The 23,054-nt window shown below is 46.2% G+C and overlaps 1 protein-coding gene across 2 annotated transcripts in view; it reads left to right on the top strand.

Moving 5' to 3' along the window:
* PRDM16 (PR/SET domain 16) overlaps positions 1-23,054 on the top strand; it is a 282,440-nt gene that overhangs the window by 219,624 nt on the left and 39,762 nt on the right. For both annotated transcript variants that reach the window (XM_088066579.1, XM_088066578.1), the window contains exon 4: positions 18,249-18,383. In XM_088066579.1, the coding sequence (XP_087922705.1) occupies positions 18,249-18,383 (135 nt within the window). The remainder of the gene's footprint in view (positions 1-18,248; positions 18,384-23,054) is intronic.

Raw genomic sequence — 23,054 nt, 5'->3', positions numbered from 1 at the left:
GTGGTTGCACAGCCTGGCTGAAATTCCACTTACCTTTGGTTTATCCCAATAAAACCATGAATAAAGAGATTTTTGCAACACCCAGTGTGGTGAGTGCCAGACAGGGCTCCCCAGAGAAGCACCAGCAGCCTCGGGAGCAGGATGAAAATACAGGAGCTGGGTTTTAACCCATTTAAACTTTCCTCTGGTACTGTGTCAGCACCAATATCAGTTCAGGAGTTCTGTCCTTTTACTGGTGCTGTTGACCAAGTTTGAGTTGGGGTTGATTTGTGGGCAGCTCACCTTGCACAAGGTTCTTCCTGGCCGTGCATCCTACAAGGCATCATCATCTCAGAGGTGCTGTCTCCCTGCCAAATACCCAAACACAGCTTGGTTAGAGGTCAGAGTGGCTCTGAGGCTTTGATTTCAGTGTTTTGCTCAAGGGAGGCAGCTGGTTCCTGCCTTTGGTGCTGTGCCTGCAGGCTCAGGGCTGCTGGGGCAGCTTTGCCACATCAAACAGGTCCCAGCACTGGAACAGCAAATGAAGAAACCAACCAGAATTAGCAGCTCTAAGAGTTTGTTAATTAAGAGGTTTGCTTTCATCACTACTTGGTCTGGATAAACCTTTGTGGGTTGGGCTCATACAAAGGTTTTAAACACCTTTTTTTCCTCTAATTTATGGGGTTTAATAATCCTTTCTGTTCTTCCAAGCAGACATTTTAGCTGTCAATTGTTTCTGACTGTGCTGATTGCTGTGGTGAGCAGAGCTGGACATGCCAAAGCAAACAGACATTTCTACTGTACTGGAAGAGTCACAATTTCAATAATTGTCTCCAGAGTGTGTTCTCCACTGCCATATCTCTGTTGTTGTTCTGAGTGGGGTCTGGAGAACACTTCATATGCACATGTTTCCCCTCAGATTTCCCAGAGCTGCCCAGAGAAGGAAAGCCAGTCACAAGCATTCCTACAGCAGTGTGGCACACACTCCAGGGAAATAGGACATTCACTGGCCCTTGGGGCTTTTCCCACATTCTCAATATTCTTGCAAACAGCCCATGAATCAAGTGATTGATTTGGGCACTGTACAAGATCGGATAAAATGGATGAACCCTTGGAAAAGAAAGAAAAACTGAAGTCACTTATTCCAGAGAAAATTGCTCTGGCAGTGGCCGATGGTCGCAGGCTTTGGGGTTATTAGGGCACACAACTGTGTAAATAATTTGTCACAATGACAAGCTGCAGCCAGAGGGACAGGATGGATCTCTGGGTCCTCCTGGACTGGGTCTGCTTCCTCTGGCCTTTCCTCCCTTATCCCTCACCTTGGCCAGGAAGAGAACACAAGAATCTTGAGGTGATGCTCAGGCATTTCAGGATTCCAGCCTGTTGTGGCAGCAGTGGGTTTTCCACGTTGAGCTATATATCATTTCCTCGTGTGTTGATCTTTCCATAAGTTTTTGTGACACTTTCCACCTCTTATCCCACAAATTAATTTTCAAAACACTCAGAATGTCCAAATTCAGCTAATTGAGACCCTTCTTTTTAAATGATGGACAAAGCTCATCCTCAGGCAAAACAGAAACATATTTTGGTTGGATTTGCTGTGGGACATGCCGCATAAAAGGCTGAAATCCCTCTGTGTGGAACATGGGGGAAGCTAAAGGATGTGCATACGTGTAAAAACTGCAAACCTGAGCAGTTCTGGGTGCTGGTTAAAGTGGATGTCCTTGGTGGTGCAGATTTTTGATCCCTTCATGAACTTCAGCCCCACAAAGTCCCAATTTGGATTTTGGTCTCCCAGAGGAGTCACACATGCACAGCTGACAAGACAGAAAAAACCACAAAATGCCTAAAATGCTTAAAATGCAGATGAAGCTGGATTTCTGGAAAGTATTTGAGAGTCTATCAAGTCCCTGAGTAGTTTTGTTGAGCTGTGACATTCAAAGGAACGTGGCAGAACAAGTCAGCTTCCCAGGAAAGGTATTGACTCACAAGCCTGAAATTTCCAGCTCTGTTTTCAAGTCAAGCAAGATACGAACAGGCATATTTTGGGTGTTTAAAGCAGAGCTCTAGAGCTCCTCTTGTCACCACTCCATCTGTGCTGGCTTTCTTTTGATGTGTAAGTAAATACATGCCTATATTCCGTGTATATATAAAATAATCACCACTCTCTGTCCTTTGCCATTTGTTTTGCTGTTTAATGATTGTGTTTGTGGTGGGAGCAGGAGAGGTGGAGGGGCTGTAGCAGCCATAAAGTGGACAGAAAACAAGCTTCATCTTTGTAGCTCTGAAGAGTGCATTATGGATGTTTTTAATCTCTTTGACCTTGTGGCAGGGAAGGAGGGAAGTGGAGAAATTGTGACAAACACCAGCGCTTTAATGCCAGGTTTGTTACTGCCTGGAGTGCCCTAAGGGTTAATGTAACAGTTTTAAGTCCTTCAATCACACCCACCCCCAACTACAGAACACTTCCAAATAATCCCTTTATAATAGACCCTTTTCCACAGATTGTATCTAACCCATGCATTAATGGGGCCCATTGGTGTCAAGCGTTTCAACAAATTCGGGCCAGCCCAGGCTCTGGGAGCCCCTCTTCCCCCACAGACCTTAATGATCTTTTGCCCCTGTGACTTCGCTCCCCTGCTGCAGGGACAAAATTAAACTACTGCGGATGGCAAAATAGTTATTTGCTGCCCAGGCAATTACATCCTTCCAAAAGTCTCCATCGCAGAAGGCCAGATGGGCTTTATAGAAACCAGACCCAGGCCGCAGTTTTAATTATCATAGTCCTGTCAGAAATGAGTGAAATTCTGAATGACTGCATGAAACGCACCAAAAGCCTTGCACATGGATTTTTTCCTCAATAAAATTTTATGGCTTCTTAAAGAAACAGCATTCATATATTTTATGGGGCCTAATCATTCACTAATGCCTATATTAGTGCACCTGTGGCACTCGGCCCCATGGAAATTACAGCACCGGGCTCAGCCCTGATCTCTTGTGTTCTCTTGTGTTATTGCAAAGCTCTTGTCCAAAAAGCAGCACATGCTCCAGGGATAAGCTGGGCTCACTTTCCTCAACTAGGAGTCATTCTAATAAGGCAAAGAGATTTGTGGACCCTTATCTGCCAAAATTTTGGTGTCACTGCGTGGGCAAGGCTTGTACAAATAAAATCACCCTTCCTAATATATTATTTTTTAAATGTATCCCTGGGCAGCACATGTTGAAGGGATTGGATGTGCTGTGTTGGATTCCTCTGCTAATTCAGTGAGAGAAGGAATTTCCACTGAATATTTTCCCCCTCAAATAGCAGCACTTGCAAAGTGCTGAGAGCAGTTCACAGCTCTTTCCAGAGGGCACTAGGTAACAACTTGGTGTTATCCATCTGCTCACTGCTGCACACAAATCCTCCCATTTCCAGTTCAAATCCCACTCAGACCAGTGCAAGACCTCCAGATATTTGTCTGGGTGTTTATCTGACCTGTGTTTACAGACAGGAGCTCTGTGATCTCTGCTGGTTGCTGTTCCTTTCATCACTCTTGGCTGTTAATGTCTCAGTGTCTGAGCTGAATGTCTTTGTACCCCATCCCTCAGTCTTCTCAAGCTGTGACAACTCCAGTTATCCCAGTTTCCAGACCCTCATTCCCTTCTCTGTCTCCAGTTTCTGCCTCTTCCCTGGGGAGCACTGCTCCATCAGCTGAGTTCCAACACCTTTCATGTGCAAGTGCTTCCCTCTCCTGAGGGCTCTGGTCCCTTTGTGTCCCTCACCAGGATGTAATTCCACAGAGGAGTTTTCATTCTGCCAGGGAAGCATTTCCCTGGATGGAGGGGGCAGGTTATGACAGACCTCACCTAGCACAGCCTTTGTGCTCTGGGCACTGGAGTCGCATCCCCACGCAGCCACAGAGCTTCAGGTGAGGGTTTGTGTCTTGCCTGTTCCTCCTCTTCACATCCCTGGCAGCCTCCGGGGCTACTGAGGTCATTGTCACCAGCCCCAGGTCACAGCTGGGGGCAAAGAGTGCTCTGCTGGGACCTTCCCAGCTGCGCGGGGCAGGATGCGGGAAGGTGTGGCAGGGAAGGGCAGGGAAGGATGCGGGAAGGTGTGACAGGGAAGGGCAGGGAAGGATGCGGGAAGGTGTGGCAGGGAAGGGCAGGGAAGGATGCGGGAAGGTGTGACAGGGAAGGGCAGGGAAGGATGCGGGAAGGTGTGGCAGGGAAGGGAAGGCAGGGCAGGGGGACGGTGGAACCCAGGAACGCGTCTCCTCCGGCTGGGAAAGTCAAAATCCGCTAATGAGGTCCCGTCCAGCGCCGTGTTGACAGGCCAGGACACGCTGGGTGTGTTTCTGCAGCTCCGCTGGAGTGAAGTCAGCCCCTCTCCCGAAGCTTTCTCATTACTTCATGCACTTGGCAGCCGCTCACTTGGCTGGACGAGAAATAAGAACTGATGGAGAAACATGGAAAAGCCCGTTTAGCATCTCCAAACATTCTTCCCGGGGAGATGGCAGGAGGGGAGGAGGCGCTGCACTGTCTCTGTGGTTTCTTTCTGGGGAGCTATCAGATGTGGGCAGCCATGCCGGGGAGGAGGAGGACGGGGGGAGGATGAGGAGAGCAAGAGGAGGATGAAGAGGAAATGGGGGAGGAGGAAGAGGGCAGGGGGGAGGATGAAGACAACAAGGAGGAAGATGAGGAGGGCAGGGGCAAAGATGAGAAGGACAAGGGAAAGGATGAGGAGAGCAAGGAGGGGAGGAAGAGGAAAAGGGGGAGGATGAGGAGGACGGGGGGAGGACAAAGACAACAAAGAGGAGGATGAGGAGGACGGGGGGAGGATGAGGAGGGCAGGGGGAGGATGAAGACAACAAGGGAGAGGATGAGGAGGGCAGGGGCTCTGTGGGGCAGCCCGTGGTCCCTCCCAGCCAGGCGTCTCCGGCCCCGCGCCGGGCTCAGTTCTGCCCTGGCACTGCCCCACAGGTACAAAGTGTGCTTGTATTGAGTGTATCGGCTTAAAAAGGGGCTAGTAGTAAACTGAGAATATTTGGATAAACTCACCAGCCCTCAGGACTAGAAAAGGACTTTTGTTCACCTAAAGAAAAAGACTGTTCCATTTCCATAGGATGGTTGGATCCCATCCAGTAAAAACTGAGCTTGAAGCATAAAAAATTATCAGGAGTGTCAAACGAAGGATCTTTTACTTGAGGTCAGATATTTATTTTTATTTATTAGTGTGTGAGATCTCCATCTCTGGCTGGGCTTTGGGCTGAGGCAGCGTCTCTCACAGGAGCATCGTCCGCCACAAAGAGTGCGTTGTGCAGCATGCAGGGCAGCTCCGGGGGCCCTCCAGGTGCTCTGGGCTTTCCTGCCTTGTTTTCTGCCTCCCTGGGATGGGGACAGGGTGACACTCTTCCCTTCAGCACTGTGTTCAGTGTCTGCTGTTGGCCACGGAGCAAGGCCTGGGCCGGGACAGCCAGGTGTGCTTTGTACACAGCTGAGTGTCACTAGCTGTGGTGTTTGTTCCTCTGCAAAGTGGTTTGCCAGCATTTCTGTGCCATTTACAGGCAGGATCTTCTTCTGGCTCTTGAAACAGGCAGGGAAAAGCTCTGGCAGAGCCTCTGCTCCCATTTGCTCCTTCCCCAGCCCAGCAGTAACTGCTGGTGCTGGGCATCACGAGGCAGAATGGCACAGGGCACAGCTTGGGCCTGCCTCTACCTGATTTTGGGAAGTTAACACTGACACAGGAGTGTAGGGAGGAAGCGGTTTGGGGCAGCAGATGCAGATTTGTTAATCATATCAGAGGAAAAGTGAATGAGAGAGCTGGAGTGGTCTGAACTCACCCCCAGGTGCAGCCAATGGATTATTGAGTCAGGAACTTTTTTTCATGTGATTGTCCCGCATGAAATGTCAAAGACATATTTGGTGCAAATATTTGCCTAGGATTTATTTTTATCTAATTACTTATGAAACTTTTACTGACTAAAAAGTCCAGATTTTCTCAGCACCCATAAACCACATTTTCCTCCCTTAATTAAACCATTTTTCGTCCATGAGGTTTTGTTCACACACTGACTACATCAATATAAATATATCTCTGCAGGGTAATTAATAAAAACAGGCAGCTTCAGGGAGAAAGCAGATGTGTCATATCATCTTTGTGGACTCAGCTATTGCACAGTTCTTCCAAAAAAAGTGAACAATCACCCCCAATTAAAATGTTATGTGGCTTATGTATGTTCCCATTTAATTTGGTATAACTGAATTTATGTTCATCCTCAGAGAACTTCCAGGGCTGCAAGATACAGGCAGGAATCATTTATACCATGAGTTCGTTTAAAAGCTGCAGGATTAGAGCACAAGAAACTGTTTCAGCACCATTTCAAGGCTTGAGCAGTTGCTTCAAATTTTGTGTGAGTGTCTGTGAAAGGAATGGAGACAATAATGTCCTCACCATGTTTGTTTTGGATGCTGAACCACTGTTTAAAAATGTGATAATTTCTACTTAGCATTAAATTAATGCTTTTTAATAGGGTTGAGAGAGTTTTAAGTCTTGTGTTCTATAATTTTAAATTTTAAAATAAGGATTTTAAATTTTAAAATAAGAAGGAATCTGTCACCAAAAAAAAAGAAGCTTTTCCATTTATTAATGAGGAAATCTTATCAGGTGAACCTTCTAAATACCTCAAGTCTGATTTTTTTTTCCCAAGAGCATTTGATTTTAAGAGACAAAACCATCCTCACATTTATTGTAGCTGAGAGTTGACTGAGAAAATAATCCTAGATTGGTCTGGGTTGGAAGAGACCTTAAAGATCAGAGTGCCCCAGAAAGGAGGAGGGTTCCTTTTTCCTGCCCAGGGAATCCTGACATATAAAGAAAATATTTCTCATCCTCAACTCCACCTTTGAGTGGAAGTCTGGCTTTCCGAGAGATGAGAAATTAGCTCTAAAGGCAGATGCTGATATAATTTTTGTCCCTCCCAACTGGTTTAAAACAGCCCAAATTCAAAGGAGCAGAGGTCTCCTGCCAGGTCAGGATGTGGCTCAGGGAGGGCAGGGGGAGGATGGAGCTGCTGGCTGCTGTCTCTGGGGCTGGGCACAGGTGTCTGTGGAAGATAAGGAATTCTGAGTGGAGGTTATCAGCATCTCCTTAACTCAAACCTGCCCCTGCTGGGGCAGTGTGAGCTATCTGGAGTGTCAGATCAGGTTTGTTTTGAGGCCTGCTGTCAGAGAACCAGATGTGCTGGCATTGCCTCAGTAAAACAACCTGAGCAGAGGCATCGGGTCCCTCTCACTCGACGCTCTCCTGTAGTTCTAGCCGAGCCCTTACCTCAACTCCAGCACTCTGCTCAGCTGTCTTTTGACCCAGAGATGGGATCAGATCTGAGCTGGAGATTTTGAAATGTTGTTTCTCAGCATATTCAAAGGGCAGATTTATCATTAGAATCAATTCCCTGGGATGTATCATTTCATAAGTAGGTGAATTGGCTCGGGGTAAAGTTCATCCCAGCGGCACTTGGGACTGTGCAGTTTTACCCTTGTACTTCCTTATGGCTGAGATTTCAGCTCTTTTGGTGATGTCAGACAAGATACTGCTTTGCTTTCAGCTGCAGAGGGGGAAGAGCTGCAGGGGAAAATAATTAAATCAGTCCCTCCTTGACAGAATTTGGAAAGAAGGAACAAGGGTTGACTTGAAAGATTGTGAACTTCTCATAGATGTCTCATCAACCAACCAGCAGAAAATTATTGGTTCAGAGATTTTGGTGGAAAATGAGCACCCTAGAACTTCTTTACAAGTGTGACTCACAGTGTTGGGGGGAAATAACCATACTCACTGCATAAATCTGAGGGTAGAACACTTTGCACACTTTCATTGTGTATCTGTGAGTGAGATTGTTACTAAACCCACAGGCTGTCGTCAGGCTGGGGTCGGGGGGGACTCCCCTTCTGTAAAAAACTTTCATATCTTTAGGTGAGAACTGACTCCAAAACCCTCTTTTCTCACGTAGAAGCAAACTTGAGGCAAAATGTCCACCCTCGTGTCCCCAGTTCTGATTTCAGTGATGCTCACATTGAAGACAAACTGAGTGTAATGGTTGCATATTGAAGAAGTTCTTGCTCAAGATTTAGGTCATGTGAATAATCTTCATGTCCCTCAGGAGGCAAACTAGCACTGGAGCGGATTTTTCTGGGAGCAGATTTTTCCTGGAAGTGCCCTGAAGATCTGCTTCTTTGCCCTCAGTCTCACTCTTCAGCCAATATCCAAAAGCAAAGAGCTGGGATAAGCCTGGGCGCTTTAAAAACCCACAACAGAGAGGAATTTTTAACTGTGCAACAGCTCCCTCATCCCAGGTCCTTGTTGTCCTTCCAGCAGCCCGAGGCAAGGGGAGCAGCTGGTGCTCTGAGTCCCTGGGCCATGCCCCTCCTGCCCTGCCCACACTGAGCACCCCCAGATTCCCTCACAGGAAGGGGCAGCCCTTTCCTTGTGCTGGGAAGGCCTCTTGCCCTCACATTTGGTGATATTTATAAGATAAACTAGCGGCCAGCTGCCTTGCAGGGTGTAGGGCAGCGGTGGGATAGGCCCACAGGCCTCAGCGCCTCATTTCGCACCTTCTCTGGGTCATGCTTTCGGTAAATATCGCTCTAAAGTGATCACACATCTCAGCTCTCTGAGGGGTGAGCAGCACCTTGTGAGAGAAAATCTCTCTTGGGCTGCTTTGTTTCCTGAGCTCCTCAGAGAGGGGGCTGCTGGCCCTGTTTTCAGTCCACTGTCGGTGGGGGAACCTCGAATATCCTTTCGTTCTCTTTCTCAGTGCCAGCCCAGCTCACAAACTCTTCTGTTTCACACCTTTTAAAGAGCACAAGAGCAGGGCTGCCGAACAGCTGCTGATAAGAAAGGTTACGAGGACTCGGCTTCCCCGTCCCAGCGTGGCCCTTTGCGGGGGTTTCCTGTGTGAGGGGAGCCAGGGTGCAGCTGTGCTCGTGGGGGAAGGTACAGCCCTGCTTGGGCTGCTTTTTGGTGGGGATTTTTTCCTCCTTTTTATAATTTCTTTTTCTTTATTTTTCCTTTTTTTCCTTTTTTTTTTTTTTTTTTTGTAAATCTCTTTTCTGAAAGTGTCAGGTCATGGTTAAACCATGGGAATATGTAGCCTTTGGGCCTGTAAATTCAAGGCTTTTAAAGGCAACAGGAGGAGAGGTGTGCAGGTCCAGGTGAGTGTTCCTGGATTGCTGGGTTGTTGTTTTCCATGATGATGGGGAAAGTAAGGGATAATCATCCTCTATTAACCTTCTAAAATTAGTGCTAGAAGAGTGTCCTGTGTATCTTGAGGCTTGCCTTGCCACTTTGAGCCACACTTCTGGCAGGTTTTTGATGGGGATTCCCTTCTTCCCATGGTTGTATCTTGTTGTGTGGTAGTACCAGTCAGTTCTTGTTTGAGCAGCTCCTAAAGCAGGGTGCAGAAGCTCTGGGAGAAGACAGAAGTGAGACCAACACAGTGGTTGTCATTGCATGGGTACAATTGGCACCAGTCACACATGGAATAAAAGTCTACATTCTTTCCAGCCTCTCCAGGCATTCAACACCTTGCCCTTGTTGAACTGCTTACATCCTTTCCTGTTGGGAACTTTAGTTCCCTTTGCTTCTGATTCCCAGTAATTTTCATTCCTGGAAGAAAGTTTGATTTGTGGTGTTCTGAGGTGTTCAAACATGGCCCAACCACCAGAACCAGGCTGCAGGGTAACTCCAGGTATCAAGAATAACACTCCTAGTTTTCAGGAGTGAAACACTCAGATGTGTCCATCGAATACACCCCAGGGCACAGGCTGCCTTATCTGTGTCCCCCTCTTACTTGAACTTGGGCCATATATTAATTGTCTATTAAATTGTCTATAAAAGTCTATTAATTAAAGGGAAAATGGGTGCTATTTCAAGCCCCTCAGCTCTTTGAATTCATTCATCTCTCCATGGGGTACCTGGATCAATGTTGTTGGAATTTGTTTCATGTGTTATTAACAATCCAGTGTAATCCCAGAGCATTTGCAGGGGGAGGCAGTGGATTTACCAGGGCTGTTGGCAGTCCAGATTCTTCTCAAGGAAGAGGCTCAGAAGAGACCATAAGACATTGTCATTTCATGGGGGTCTCCTCCTGTTGGGATCTCCAGTGGCCTTTGCCAGGCTGATGCTTTAGAGCTGATGTCAGCACCAGGAATGGGCAGTTGAAGGCTCTGCTACTTTTCTGGCCAGAGTGTGAAATGCAGCAGATGGGTTTGGCACTGAGTGCTGCCCATAAATCACCCTGGAGAGGCCTCCATGCTCGAGGTGTTCCACAGCTCTGTTCCCAAAACATTGCTAAAACCAAGCTGGAGTAATAAGAAATTTAAAGCAAGCAGTGGCTCCCTTTGTCTGTCCTGATCCAGTGGAACTCCCAGGATGCACCTCAAGAAGATGATCAGAATTTATTTTTGAGGTTTTCCTTATGGCAGAATTAAGTACCTTTTGAGTATGGATAAGGGAAGCAGCTGTGCCTCAGTGCTAAGAGGACTCTTGGACAAATAACCATCAGAAAATGTTCCCATCTTCATACAATGAAGTTCTGTTCATCTTCTGCTCCCTTCTGCCAGGAGAGCTGCCCTGCTCTTCCTCCCCCTGGGCTAATTGGCATCCAGTCATTAGTGAGCCATTTTAGCCTGCATCATCCTTTGGAAATAGCAGCAGAGGAGTCAGACCCTAAAGCGTTTTGGATCACCACAAAAGCTCTGGGATGCAACTGATTTGTGTCCTTTTTAACCCCTTGGAACAGCCCTGGGAGCTCAGCACTGCTGCACCTCCTGCTGCTGCTCCCTCTGCCCAATGCAGTGAAATGTCCTGAGACTCCAACCCCTCCCCTGTCTGTGGTAGCCTCTGTCCTTTTTTTAATCAGAGGAAGATTTCTCCCAAGTTCCCTTTTTTTCTCATCTATTTAGAACTTTACAATTACAGTTCTTTTGGAATGAGCCAAAATGCTGTAGGATACAAAAATGGGATGACCTGAACTCTTTTGGTGTGGAGGAAAACTTTAAAGTTTTTGTGTGTGTATATTACAAAAAACTGGAAATCCCTTCCTCGCCTCATGTGTACAATATCTGATGCAGCCCTGGGATTTGATTCGAGCACAGTTTTTTATGGTTTACTGTTTAATTTAAATCAGTGTGGTATGAATTACGTTACTGGTGAAAAATGAGCTTTTGTTGAGATAAATGCCTGCCATCAGCTTGGAAGTCGTCTTCTGTTTTGACATCTTTACTCGGTGTTCTTCTGCGTGGTGATGAGATGTTGCTGTGCAAGGGGAGCTGATTGCCCTCTAGGAGGAGGAGAGTGGGGGAGAGAAACGAGGGGGTGGGATTGATTTTGTGCATCAATAGGAATCGGGATTGGCAGCACCTTCTGTGGCATCCTGTGTCATTCAGGGTGTCTTCTGGGAAGCAAAACTGCATCTCCAAGATGGGAATAGAAGGAATTATAGGTACAGGGGAGGGAAAGCATAACAGGGTGGATTTTTCTCAAGATTTCTTGATTTCTCCTCTTTGCCCCATTGCTCTGCCATGTGTCCATGGTGCCTTTCTGCTGTGGAGAGCAGGAGATACTTTCCTGGAGATCTGTGAATTTCCTGGGTGCAAACGTAAATTTAATGTAAATGATGTCCTGGATTATTTTTGCTGCTGTTGGTTCTTTCTGAAGCTTTGAGTGTAGGGTCAGGTTCCTTCAGCTGGAGTGAGTCTGTGGTGCCTGAAGGACACAGCAGCTTTTTTCTGCCCTTTTTATCCTGATGCAGAGCAGAGAGTTGGGAAATACTTACTGTGCTGGTGTGTAAGAGAAGAGCCATTAATAGTGGGAAGCCCTTCAAAAGGCTCAGCTGGATTCAAACGCTCTCCAGGAATCCAGCCTTGCTTCCCAAGCTCATGTGAGCCATCCAGGCTCCTCCGCTTGGAACCTGGACAGGGACTTGGGGAAGAAAACAGCCTTTTGTCATGTGATTCCTCATGTGCTTTGGATGTGGTGGGGAAAAAAGAATGAGAAGATTATTTCTTGTGACAGAAATATGTCCCAGCACCAGCCTTCCCTGGGATGTTTTTTCTCCAGACCCTTTGTGAAGCCAGAGGATGCAGCAGCCCAGCAGCAACTCAGAAATGCACACACCAGTGGAAAATTCCCACTCCAGACATGTGGCTTGGGTGGGAGTGGAAGTTCAAAAACATCCAGCCTTTTAAAAACCTGAGTTGGTCTCTCTCTCATCGGCTACAGCAGCGCTCTGCCTCCCACGAGCCAGTAGCAGTTCCAAACTCAACACTGTCAGCAAAGCCAGCAGCGTTACCAAGCTCAGCAGTGTCACTGGGCTGCACAATGTCACTGGGTTCAGCAGTGTCACCAGGCTTGGCAGTGTCACCTGCCTCCACATTGTCATGGGGCTCAGCCTGGCATCACCTATCCCACTGGCCCCACTGCAATCCAGCTGATTGCGACTCATGTTCATGGTTCTCCCAGCTCTTGGCTTAGTTTGGAGGAAGCAGAAACGTGCTTGTTTGGCAGGAGGAGAGTCATAAAGGTTTGTGTTCCTCCTCTCTGAGCATTCCCAGTGTTTGGATATGCTGGGGTTTTGTCGCAGAGACGGTGGGTCCTGAGCTGTGCTGCTGGAAACCCCAGGGTCTGCCTCAGAGGGGATGGGATAGGGGTGGTGAGGAGACTCCTGGGGACAGGATCCTGCTCCGAGAGCCAAGGAGATGAACTGAGCTCTGTGATCCTGCAGCCATTTAGCAACCCTTAGAACTTGCAGTGCCCATGTCCCGGAGGGTCATGCTGAGGATGAGGGTGTGACCATCTCACACAGGGTGGTGGTGAGAGCTCTGCAGCCTCTTTTTATCTGGTGGGTTTGGATCTGGGACCACCTTCCAGGACCTTCCATTTGCACAAGAAGTTTACTGTACATCACTCAAAGTAGTACTGAGTACACTCCAAGCTTTTCCTGTGGCCCTGAGCAGACAAGTTGGGTTTGGCTCAGCTGTTCTTCCCAGTGCTTTCCAGTGCTATGACCTGTTTTTGTCTGACACGTTTCTCATTAACTCTTTGTCAAATCACCAGGAAGCCTGCTTAATTGCAGGCAGAGTGCTGAATTTATGAGTTCATCTAGGCTTCGTGTCTACACATTGACAGAGGTGTTTCTCTGGATGAAGTCTTTTTCTCTTCATTTTGTGGCAAGAATGGACTTTCTGTTTCAGTTACTTCTGAAAGTCATAAATTGCAGCAGTCCCTCCCTTCCCTTTATTTAAAAGAAACACAACAAAACTTCATGGCAACAGTTTATTGCTCTAAATCAGCTCGTGGGTCATTAAAGCAAAAAAAGGGGGGAAAAAAAAGGAAAAATCTCCAACTCCTGCCAAATAAAATGTGCACATCAGCCAAGCTGTCAGAGGCAGATTCTGCGACCATGGGATGAGAAGGTTTATTACACTCTGGGCTTCTGGGGAGGGATGTTATAGCAACAGGACGCTGGGTCAGTGATGGCAAACTCCTGGTTGCTCCGTTTCTCCATGCACACTAGGAATCCATTAAGCCAACTGACGACAGATCCGCAGGCATTCCAGCCCCCCGGCACACCTCTGCCGGGGCCAAACCTTGGACGCTGCCCATTAAAATGTGAAAGAAACAGCCCAACAGAGAGCCCACAAATTAGAGGGGCAGGAAACCTCAAATGATGTGCAAAAAAAATTGTAAACGTTCAAGAGGATTTTTCCATAACTTCTGCCCCATAACTCAGCATTTCTGATGTTAATAAATTACAGAGCAGAGCCTCTGCGAGATCAAGGAGCCTTTTGGATCCAAACCCCGAGTGCTGCTCGGCAGACGGCAGATGAAGCTGCAAAGTGAGCCCTGGAACATGACAACAATTTCCTTTTGGCTGTCTGGGGATGGGTCTCAAGCACAGCCACAGCCAGAGCTCTGGCTCTGCATCCCAAATCCGTGTCTTTGCAGAGGGCCAGTCAAAGCCCTGTAATCCCAGGGAACATGAAGGTGCATTTGTTTGGAGGGGATAGACTGGAGAGAAGAAGGCTGGGGGACTTCAGAGCAAGGAGAGTTCTGTGAAGCCCAGAGAACACCACAAGACAAAATCATGGCACTGTTACTGGCAGAGAAGGGAAGGGGAATTGGGAATTCTTAGATGAGCTGTTGGATTTGAGGACAAAAATGCTAGGAGGTGCTGTAGGTTAATAAACAAAGACTGAACTCACCATCTGCAGCAGAAGGAGAAAAGATGAACTGAAGTTTTGGTATGTTCAGTGATGAAAAAAGAAGCGGGGAGAAATCCATGATGGGGTGGGAGGAATAAAAGGAAACAGCGGCCAGAGGAAGTGCTCCCTCAATAATTAACTTTCTGAGCATGACCACAGGCTGCAGGCCAGATGAAAGTCTGCTTTTCCAGTACATCTCCACAGAAGGGGCTGTCCCAGACTGCTGGGATTTAACATGGGGACAAAGAAAAAGGGGCAAATCTTGTTCCTGCAGGGAGCCCAGCTCTGTGGGACAAGGATGCTGGGCCTCAGAGCCAAAGGGATCAAGGAGGTGAAATACATTCCCCAAAACTGACTGGAATAACAGCACGTGATGGTTATAGACTTGCAAAATCAGCACCACTTACTAATTATAAACTGATTTTATTTTGTTTTCTCCTCTCCAGTATCTTCCCACCTTTTTTTCACCTCTCCTTTCCCTCTGACAACTTCTTTTGATGTATAAGCCAAATTACTCTCAGGAGAGACATCTCCACTGATACAGAGTCAGCCTTAGCAGAGAGCACAGGCAGAAATTCCATGTCAGCTCCACCAAGTCAGAATCCTGTAAATAATTACACTGGATTTTCTGATGGGTTTTTTCTTCCTGTGGCATCTCTGGGGTTTTTTACTGTTGGTGCTAAATATCTGATGTCAGCCTTTACCTGCCCAGGAAAACAGGAGTGGATGGTTTTGGATTAAAGCTGCCGCTGGGTTCTGGATAGGGAGGGACCTAGTTCTGGTTTTAACTGTGAATAAACAGATTTAATAGAGCTGAAGATGCCTGTTGTGGTGAGAGCATCCCCAGGTGGGTGGCTGTGGGGAGCTGAGCCTTCCAGGAGTGGGGTGGAAGCTATGCTTCCATCTGGGATCTTTAATTTGCCCATTCCCAAAACTTTTTGCCTCCGTTTCCTTTCTCCACCCCTGGAGCACAGGGTGTCTCTTGGTTCTTCAAAAGAACCCAGAAAAACCAATTCTCCATGAGCATCCCAGGAGCATTTTCAAACTGGAATTCTTTTTACTTACTGACAGAGACTTTAAACAGTTACTTTGCAGAATTTCACCAGAGGAAATTTCTGATTTCCTTCTGGTCTGAACTGGAAGAAGATGTGGTAAAAGGTTTCACTTTGTTTTTCCGGAGTTTTCTCAGGTGGGGGAGTGGGAAGAGAGACTTAAAATATTATTCTGTGTGAACATTTGACAGAAGAAAGAAAAGGTACTGCAGATGGTGCTGGGTGACTGCTGCTGTGTTCTTCGGTGTTTTTAAGCTGTGAAATAACTTTGATAGAGACCATTGGTGATGAGTGGGAGCGTGTGAATCTGATCTTTAATTAGAGCTGTTGGCCACGGTGGGCTGAGCTGGCCCAGGAGCTGCCCTGGCTCTGGAGCTGGTCCTGCAGCACTCTGAGACCAGCTGATCACCCCATTTGTTCTATTTTCAGAGGGTTCTGGTCGTTGCCAGCAGAGGGATGAGGGCTGGCTGGGTGCAGTCCCCACTTCTGGACTTTGGGCCGTGGTGCCAGGTTCTATTTACGGAGGGCAGTGAGTGTGTGTGAGAACAGCAGCTCAGGTTCTCAGGCTCTCACAGCACCTCTTTGTATCTCGTTTTGATCTGTCAGATTTCACAGCCCCAGCTTGGGTTTTAATGCGCCACACAGATAAAACCACAGAGTTTCAGGTGATTTCGATCTACGGCAGAACCTCCTCCTGAGGCACAACTGGTGAACACGACCCAGCAAAATGAATTTGAGCTGAATTCTGGGCTTTCCCCGAACTCTCTGCCCAGGGCAGGCGGTTGGAACTAAATGATCCTTAAGGTCCCTTCCATTCAATGGCCCTAAGTGTCCTCTCAAATGATCTCAGAAAATGAAAGAGACCATCTGTAAGACAGAGCTGTGAAGTTAAAAATATTATTTGTGTGTCCTGGATTTGCCATCCTGTGTTCCCAGGGCCACTGAATGTCACCAATTACTGGCACTGGGAGATTTGTGGGCTGCTGGTTCCTCAAACCACTACAAACTCTGCCCAAACTCTTCAGTGGCTTCAGACCAGCTGAGCACGGATGATTCATCTCATTTGGTTTTCCAGTTTCCCTGGAAGCTGCTGTCACTTGGTGTCTGGGTGTGTCCCCACTCAAGGGTCTGTCTTGGCTGGGACACTCAATTTGGGATCAAAAAAGCCAAGAGAAGCTCTTTATCTCACCAGCTTCAGGCAGCCTCAGTGTCCTTGGAGCTCCCTGAGATAAAACAGAAGTTATTGATATTTCAGCTTGAGTAAATTCAGTAGTGTTGCAGCCACATTAAGAACAGGTTTTATTGTTGGGGTGGTTTTTTTATTATTTTTATTAAAACTTCCAATCAACACAGAATTTGCTTCCTGTGCAATCAATGCCCACCTCAGACCTTTAGTGCTGCCAGTAGGTGACCAAGAGTGTCTAGAAAATTCCAGGGTCTAGTTAGGGGTGAGTGAATGACTCTGAGTGTTCCCAGGCACAGGATGAAGAAACTTAGCACAGACAGGATTTTCTCACACCAGTTCAGTCCCAAACATGTTCTGGGAGAAATTGCAGCATTCCAGTGACTCCCAGTGCCATGTTCTGACTAGGAAGGAAGAAACTCAGTACTAATTGTGGGATTTTCCCCCATCCCTTTTCAGCCCGGGAGCTGGAAAAGAAAGGGTTGGTGGTGGGGATGAGACCAGGAAATATCTGCTGGGACCAGCTCAGGGAGCTAGGAGCTGTCCTGGTGGTTCTGGCAAGTCCTGGTCCTCCCAGGAGTTCAGAGCTGGAAGCCAGAGTCTGAACTGGACCTTTTCCCCTGAGGTCTCTCAGCCCAGCCTTAGGCTCAACTTGTTGCTGTCATCGCTGGGCTTTAATTTTTTCTCTCCTTTGTTTTCCCACCTTTCTCTTTTTTCTGTGTCTTGAAATAGATGGGAAAATATAATCGTATCCCATGAGATTCTGAGAGAATTAATTGCTAGTAAAAGCATGTTAAGAGCTTTTGATGACTGAAGTAATTTGCACTGACACAGGGGCTGGTCGGCATAGAGGGAAATCTGAATCTCAGGAAAAAAGGAGTTTCTGGAGCAGGGAGGCCCACTTAGGAGCAGAGCAGAGCCTTGCTATGCTGGGACTCACAGGGCTTCTCCTTGTTTTCAGACTGTCCTGTGTCATTTTTAAATCGTGCTTTTTTGAGTGAATTACTGGATCATCCCAAAGGTTGTTCTGGAATGCTGAGCATCTCCTCTGCTTCTGTCACCAAACTGCCTTAAGAGAGGAAAAGTCTCTTCCTGGCAAAGCAGCGACTTTCTTTGGACTGCAACTCCTTAATTAACTCTTTTTTTTTTTCCCCCCTCACACCTGGACTTTAAATGTCTGAGGGGTTTTAGTTTGAAGGATTCCTCTTTTTCACAGCAGCCAAATTGTATCTCAGCTTCAGCCACATAGATGTGGTCGATGAATTTTTCAGGCTGTACTCAGATAAATGAAAGTAGTGTATTGGGTAAAGCATTTTTTTTAAAATAGAACCTCACAGCCCTGTGGAAAGAGACTTGATTTGAGAGTTTATTGAAAGGTTTGTAATTAAAAATTATCTTGCATGAAAGGATGAAACAGATGATGTGAAGATAGACCAGTTAAGGACCTTGTCATTGAAATCAGTGCAGTTTGGAGGAATTCCCTGCTTTGATTACTTGAGCTGTGGTACCAGAGCTGTGTTTTCCAGAAGATTTGTAGTCCTGAACCTTTTACTCATGGACCACTCTGAGGTGTGTCCTGGGAGGTTCTGCCAACCAGGACCTTCAGATAATGGCTGAGAGCTGCTTTTATTCTTGTCATAAGCCTCTTTTTCAATTATATCTATCACCCACATTTCTCCTTTCTATTTCTTGCTTGGAGTTGTGCCCTGCAAACTCTTTTCCTCCCTCTGTCCCCTCTGTAGCTGCCATTTGGCCTCAGCTGACCCCTTTTCTGTCCCGTTCTCCTGCAGATTCCTGATGCCCTGGGCAGTGAGAAGTTCTGTGGTGATGCTGGCCAGGGAGGGGCTGGGAACTGGCTGAAGTACATCCGAGTGTCCTGCTCCTGCGACGAGCAGAACCTGGCTGTGTGCCACATCAACGAGCAGGTAACCTCCCTGCGGGGCTGCTGGGCTCCCCTCGCCCCCAGCACGGGCTGGGGGGCTTGCCAGGGGTGCTGGGCAGGGGCAGCATCCTGGGGAGGTGACCAAGGGATGGATCAGCCCTGGGATAAGCTCAAACCTCCAGATTTATGGTCCTGTCCCTGGCTTGTGATCCTATCCCTGACTCATGATCCTGCCCCTGATTCATGATCCAGTCCCTGACTGCTGGTGGTGGAGAAAATCCTGTGAAACCCAGGTTATGGCACCAAACTCCTCTGGGACAACTGGAAACCAGCACTGTAAATGGGAACCATGGAAACTGTGGCCAGGGAGGGTGGGGAGGCTGATCCTGGGGTGGAAATTTAGTTGTCTGTTTCTAAGAGGAGAGTGAGAGTGGCAGACGGCTTGGAGTCTGCTGAGGAGAAAGTTGAAATCTCCTAGGCAGGATATAGTAATGCTGGTGAAGGAGTCCCTGGGTGGGGTTTTTATGGAACTAACAGGATTTTGATGATGTGTGCAAAGTTCCTTGAGGCTTAGACTCAAAAATGGATTGAAGATGAGCAATTCACATTGTGAGCTTCACAAACCTGCAATTGAGTACAACTCAAATAGAAGTTAATGTTCAGACCTAACCTAAATGAGAAATACTGTTTAAGCAGGCAGGAGGCAGATTTGGGGCTGTGAGGGGCTTTTTGGGATGTTTCCAGCTGCTCTGGGCTTTCATCAAACCCAATGGGAATTCATAATTCCCAAGTGGCCAAGGTGCTTTTTGGATACAAACCCACAACAGAAGAGCATTTGAACTCTTGGAGACTCAAAATAGAACTTCTAACCTGAAAAATTTAAGTTTTTCATCCTGGTCCTAAGAAAACTTGGAAATGCTGGACTGCCAAATCCCACAGCAAGTGTGTCACACAGTGTCAAAGATACTGAAGTTAGAAGAGTTGGAGGGTACAAAATGCTTTCAGACTTTATTAATTTTGATTTAGCTGGTGTCAATAATAATAAATAAATAAAAGAGGGATGGTGCAGGTTCTTCCAACCCTGAGCAGCTCAAGCTGAGCTGGGCTCTCACACCCAGGTGTGTTCCTGGATAGGGCCATCCTGGGCTTTAAAAATCAATCCTCTCAGTTTCCCACTGAGATAAATTTAGAAAATTTCTGTTGGCTTCCAACTTTATTTCCCATGCACCAAACCCCACAGGCTGCTCGTTTTAGGGGAAATTCTGCTGGGGGCTGGTGCTGGGGGAATCCTGCAGGTCAGAGGGGAAGAATCCAAGCAGGGAGAGCTCCAAAGGGAGAGATCCCCAAAGGGAGAGTTCTCAGGAGACACCCCAAACCCTTCCCAGAGTAAATCCCAAAGCCATTTTCAGAGTGACCAAGCTGTGCTGATTCCTACCTCATGCTGTCTCCTGGTGCTGCTGGCTTTAACTTCATTTATTTCACCAGTGAACACATTTTTCCTGAACACAAAGCAGGACAAAAGTTTGATCTTTCCCCTTCAGGCAGCAGGAAAAGGCTTGGGGTTGCTTGTAAGCACACACAGAAAATGAAAACTTTTGCAATAAATGATTGTCCTCTAAATAACCAAAGAACACTATGGTGATAAGGGGCAGGACAAGATTTTCATCAAAATAATTTTATTTTCAGGGGAAAAAAGCCCTTTTACATGGGGAGATTAGAGTGTGTGTGTCTCCTGTTTTTCTTTAGTCCTGTAACCTGGGAACAGTCCCAGGAATGCACAGAGAATTTTCCTGGATTTTGGTAAGGAAACTGACAGCAAAATCTGGACCACTTAATTATTTCCCCCCCACACACCATTAACAGATTATAATATATAAAGTGTATTTATTTCTCTCTTTTGGAAGAGTTGTTTCATTCACCATTTTTCAATTACAAAGCAAATTTTCACATGCAGGATAACATTTAGCTACTTTTCTTTATATTTATTCGTGCTGGAGAGGTATTTGAAAAGAAGATCCTTGATTGTTGGAGATAATTGTGATTCTGAAGGAGGACTGGAAAAATGGTAGATAAATTGTATCATTTACTAAAAGGGAAATGGTTTATTTTTTCCTGTTGTTACTCCTGCCTCGAAAAGGAAAATACTTGAGCAGTTCAAGAGTCTGAAATACTAAACAAAATCTACATAATAATATATTTATAATATATAATAATTATATTCATGGCCATGATCTGGCCAATATTACAATTATTATATATTAATAAAAATCAGGGTGACAGCTGCTGCTTTTAGTTGGGGTGCAGATATTGGGGGGAAAAAGAAGGAGTAACAGGAGACAGAAAAAAATCAGGCCTCTGTTTAATCAGCCAGTGTGAGAAGTGTGTGCAATGCAAAGATTTTGGGTGTATTTTACAGACGTTTGGTAGCTCCGGTCAGGACTCCCAAGTACATCACAAAGAGCCATAAAAAGAGGAAATCAGAAGCAATGTGACTGAGTAGAAACAAAGGGGAGGCAATTCCAAAGGAGGAAAGCACGGGAACAAAAGCAAAATGTGCAGCCCTGTCCTGGCTGGACATTCCCAAGGCCAAATTTTCTGTGTCCAGAGAGGGACACACAGACAGGTCTGAGGGAGCAGGAGGGACAAATCCTCACTGGGATGCCCGTGGAGTGAATTATTGGTGAGACAAGGACACAAAGAACCCTTTTTCAGGCTGGTTTTGAGTTTTTGAACTCCTCTGCTGCAGCTGGTGCATTTGCGGGTGGGTTTTTGATCTTTAGGGGAACACAGCAGCCGCTCTCTCCCCTTTTTTCCCCCTGAAGTACAAACATGTGGAAGCTCAGATAAATCCCTGCAGCAGGGAAATGGGGCTGGTTCTTAGGAAGGGCCCTAATTAATGAGGTAATTCTGGGATGGACTTTTCCCACTCACTGTGTTCCATCTCCATCCCTTGCCGTGGCTGGCAATGGTTAAACCTCATTCCCAGGCTCTGTCTGCTCCAGAACTCTTTTTCTCAGTGGAAAGATAAGGAGGTGCTGGGCTCTGAGTGAGACAAGCCCCAGAGTGTGGTTGTTGTGGTTCTGCAGGGCGGGTATTTTGATGATTGTACCAAAATGTTCTGTTTTAGCAGCAAAATTAGACAGCCAGAGCCTGATTCCTGCTGCCCTGAGTTCACATCCACAACAGATCCTTGTATCAACCCAGGCTGGAACACGATTCCTCTGGGTTACCTCTACTTTCCCTTTTTATTTGTTTATGTGTTTGTTTATTTGTTTTGGTTGTTGGTTTGTTTTTTGGGGTGTTGGGATTTTTTGGGTGGTTTTGGTTTTTGTTTGGTTTTTGTTTTGGTTTGGTTTTCCTTCCCTTTTATTTTTTCTTTCTTCAACACCCTGTGCCCAGAATAATTTTGATAAAAATCAAGAAAAGGAGTATTCTCTGTACCACCAAACCCTACTTATTCTGTTAACTATTTAGTGTAAAGCAAAGCTGGTAATTTGGAGAGCTGCCCATGCTGTAGTGGGAAATACGAAATGATCAAGTGTGGAACTTTTCTATAAACAAACAGAATTGATTTATGAATGTAAATCTTCTGCTGGATTAGTAAATCTGAGTTTTTTCAGTGCACGACAAATAAAAAAGGCTTTGATGAGCCGAGACCATCAGTAGCATGACTGAAAGATGAAGTTAATTATCATAATGAAATGTTTGATGAAATTAATATGACTCCAGCAGAATCCAACTTTTCCCTGATCGTTAAAGGAGCCTGTCCTATATTTCTGGAAGGACTGCAAGAGACGTTTTGAAATACAAGGAGCTACTTTGTTCTGAGAACAAACAGGAGAGGAAAAGGAGCTAAAGGGTGAGACCAGGCCAGTGTTAGCCCTTAGCAGGGAATTCTGAAGGATATTTCCCCTGTAAAATTTGTGACTCACTCTCTGAACTAGATGGACCTTTAAGATCACAGCTGGTATTTTAGTGCTGGTTTGGGTTGCCAGCTGCAATGAGAAATGTCTGTTAATAGCTATTTTATTTTATTTTATTTTATTTTATTTTATTTTATTTTATTTTATTTTATTTTATTTTACTTTATTTTATTTTACTTTACTTTATTTTATTTTATTTTATTTTATTTTATTTTATTTTATTTTATTTTATTTTATTTTATTTTATTTTATTTTATTCCTCTTGGATCGGCCCATCTTGAGTTCTGTTTTTCCGGGTCAGCTCTGAGCTCTGGGCTCACTGTTAGGCTGCCTTTTGGGGATTTTTCAGGCGCTTTTCCCATTAAGCTCAGTGTGGTTTGGTCCTGGGAAAAGTTTTTCTTGTAGAGCAAGCATGGAGGAGCACTGAAGTGCAAATGAAAAAGATAGTGAGAAAAAGGAAAATTTTAGATGACTTTAGATGTCTGCACTGGGAGAACCGTTTGCAAACCAGTGGAAAACGGTGGTAGGATTACACCAAGGATTCTGGCAGGCACAGGGATGGGTGTCTGGGCAGTTTGGGATATTTTGTCAACGGCCAGCAGTGGGATTTCATTTCCCATCCCAAATCTTGGTGTTTGTGACCATCCCTGCTTTGAAACTCCCAGTGAGAGATGCCCGGGCAGTGCTGGGTGCCCGGGCAGCGATATTTGGGTGAGTTCGCGGTGGGGCTGCGGGGAGGTGGCGGCTGTGCTGAGGCCGGGGGGGAGAGAGGGAGGCAGAGCCAGCAAACA

Source organism: Pseudopodoces humilis, chromosome 24, assembly GCF_049639895.1.
Source record: "Pseudopodoces humilis isolate 2021_Gansu_Grassland_sample_001 chromosome 24, ASM4963989v1, whole genome shotgun sequence".
In the NCBI taxonomy this organism is placed as follows: Eukaryota; Metazoa; Chordata; class Aves; order Passeriformes; family Paridae; genus Pseudopodoces; species Pseudopodoces humilis.
This window is presented reverse-complemented; position numbering and strand designations above follow the sequence as displayed.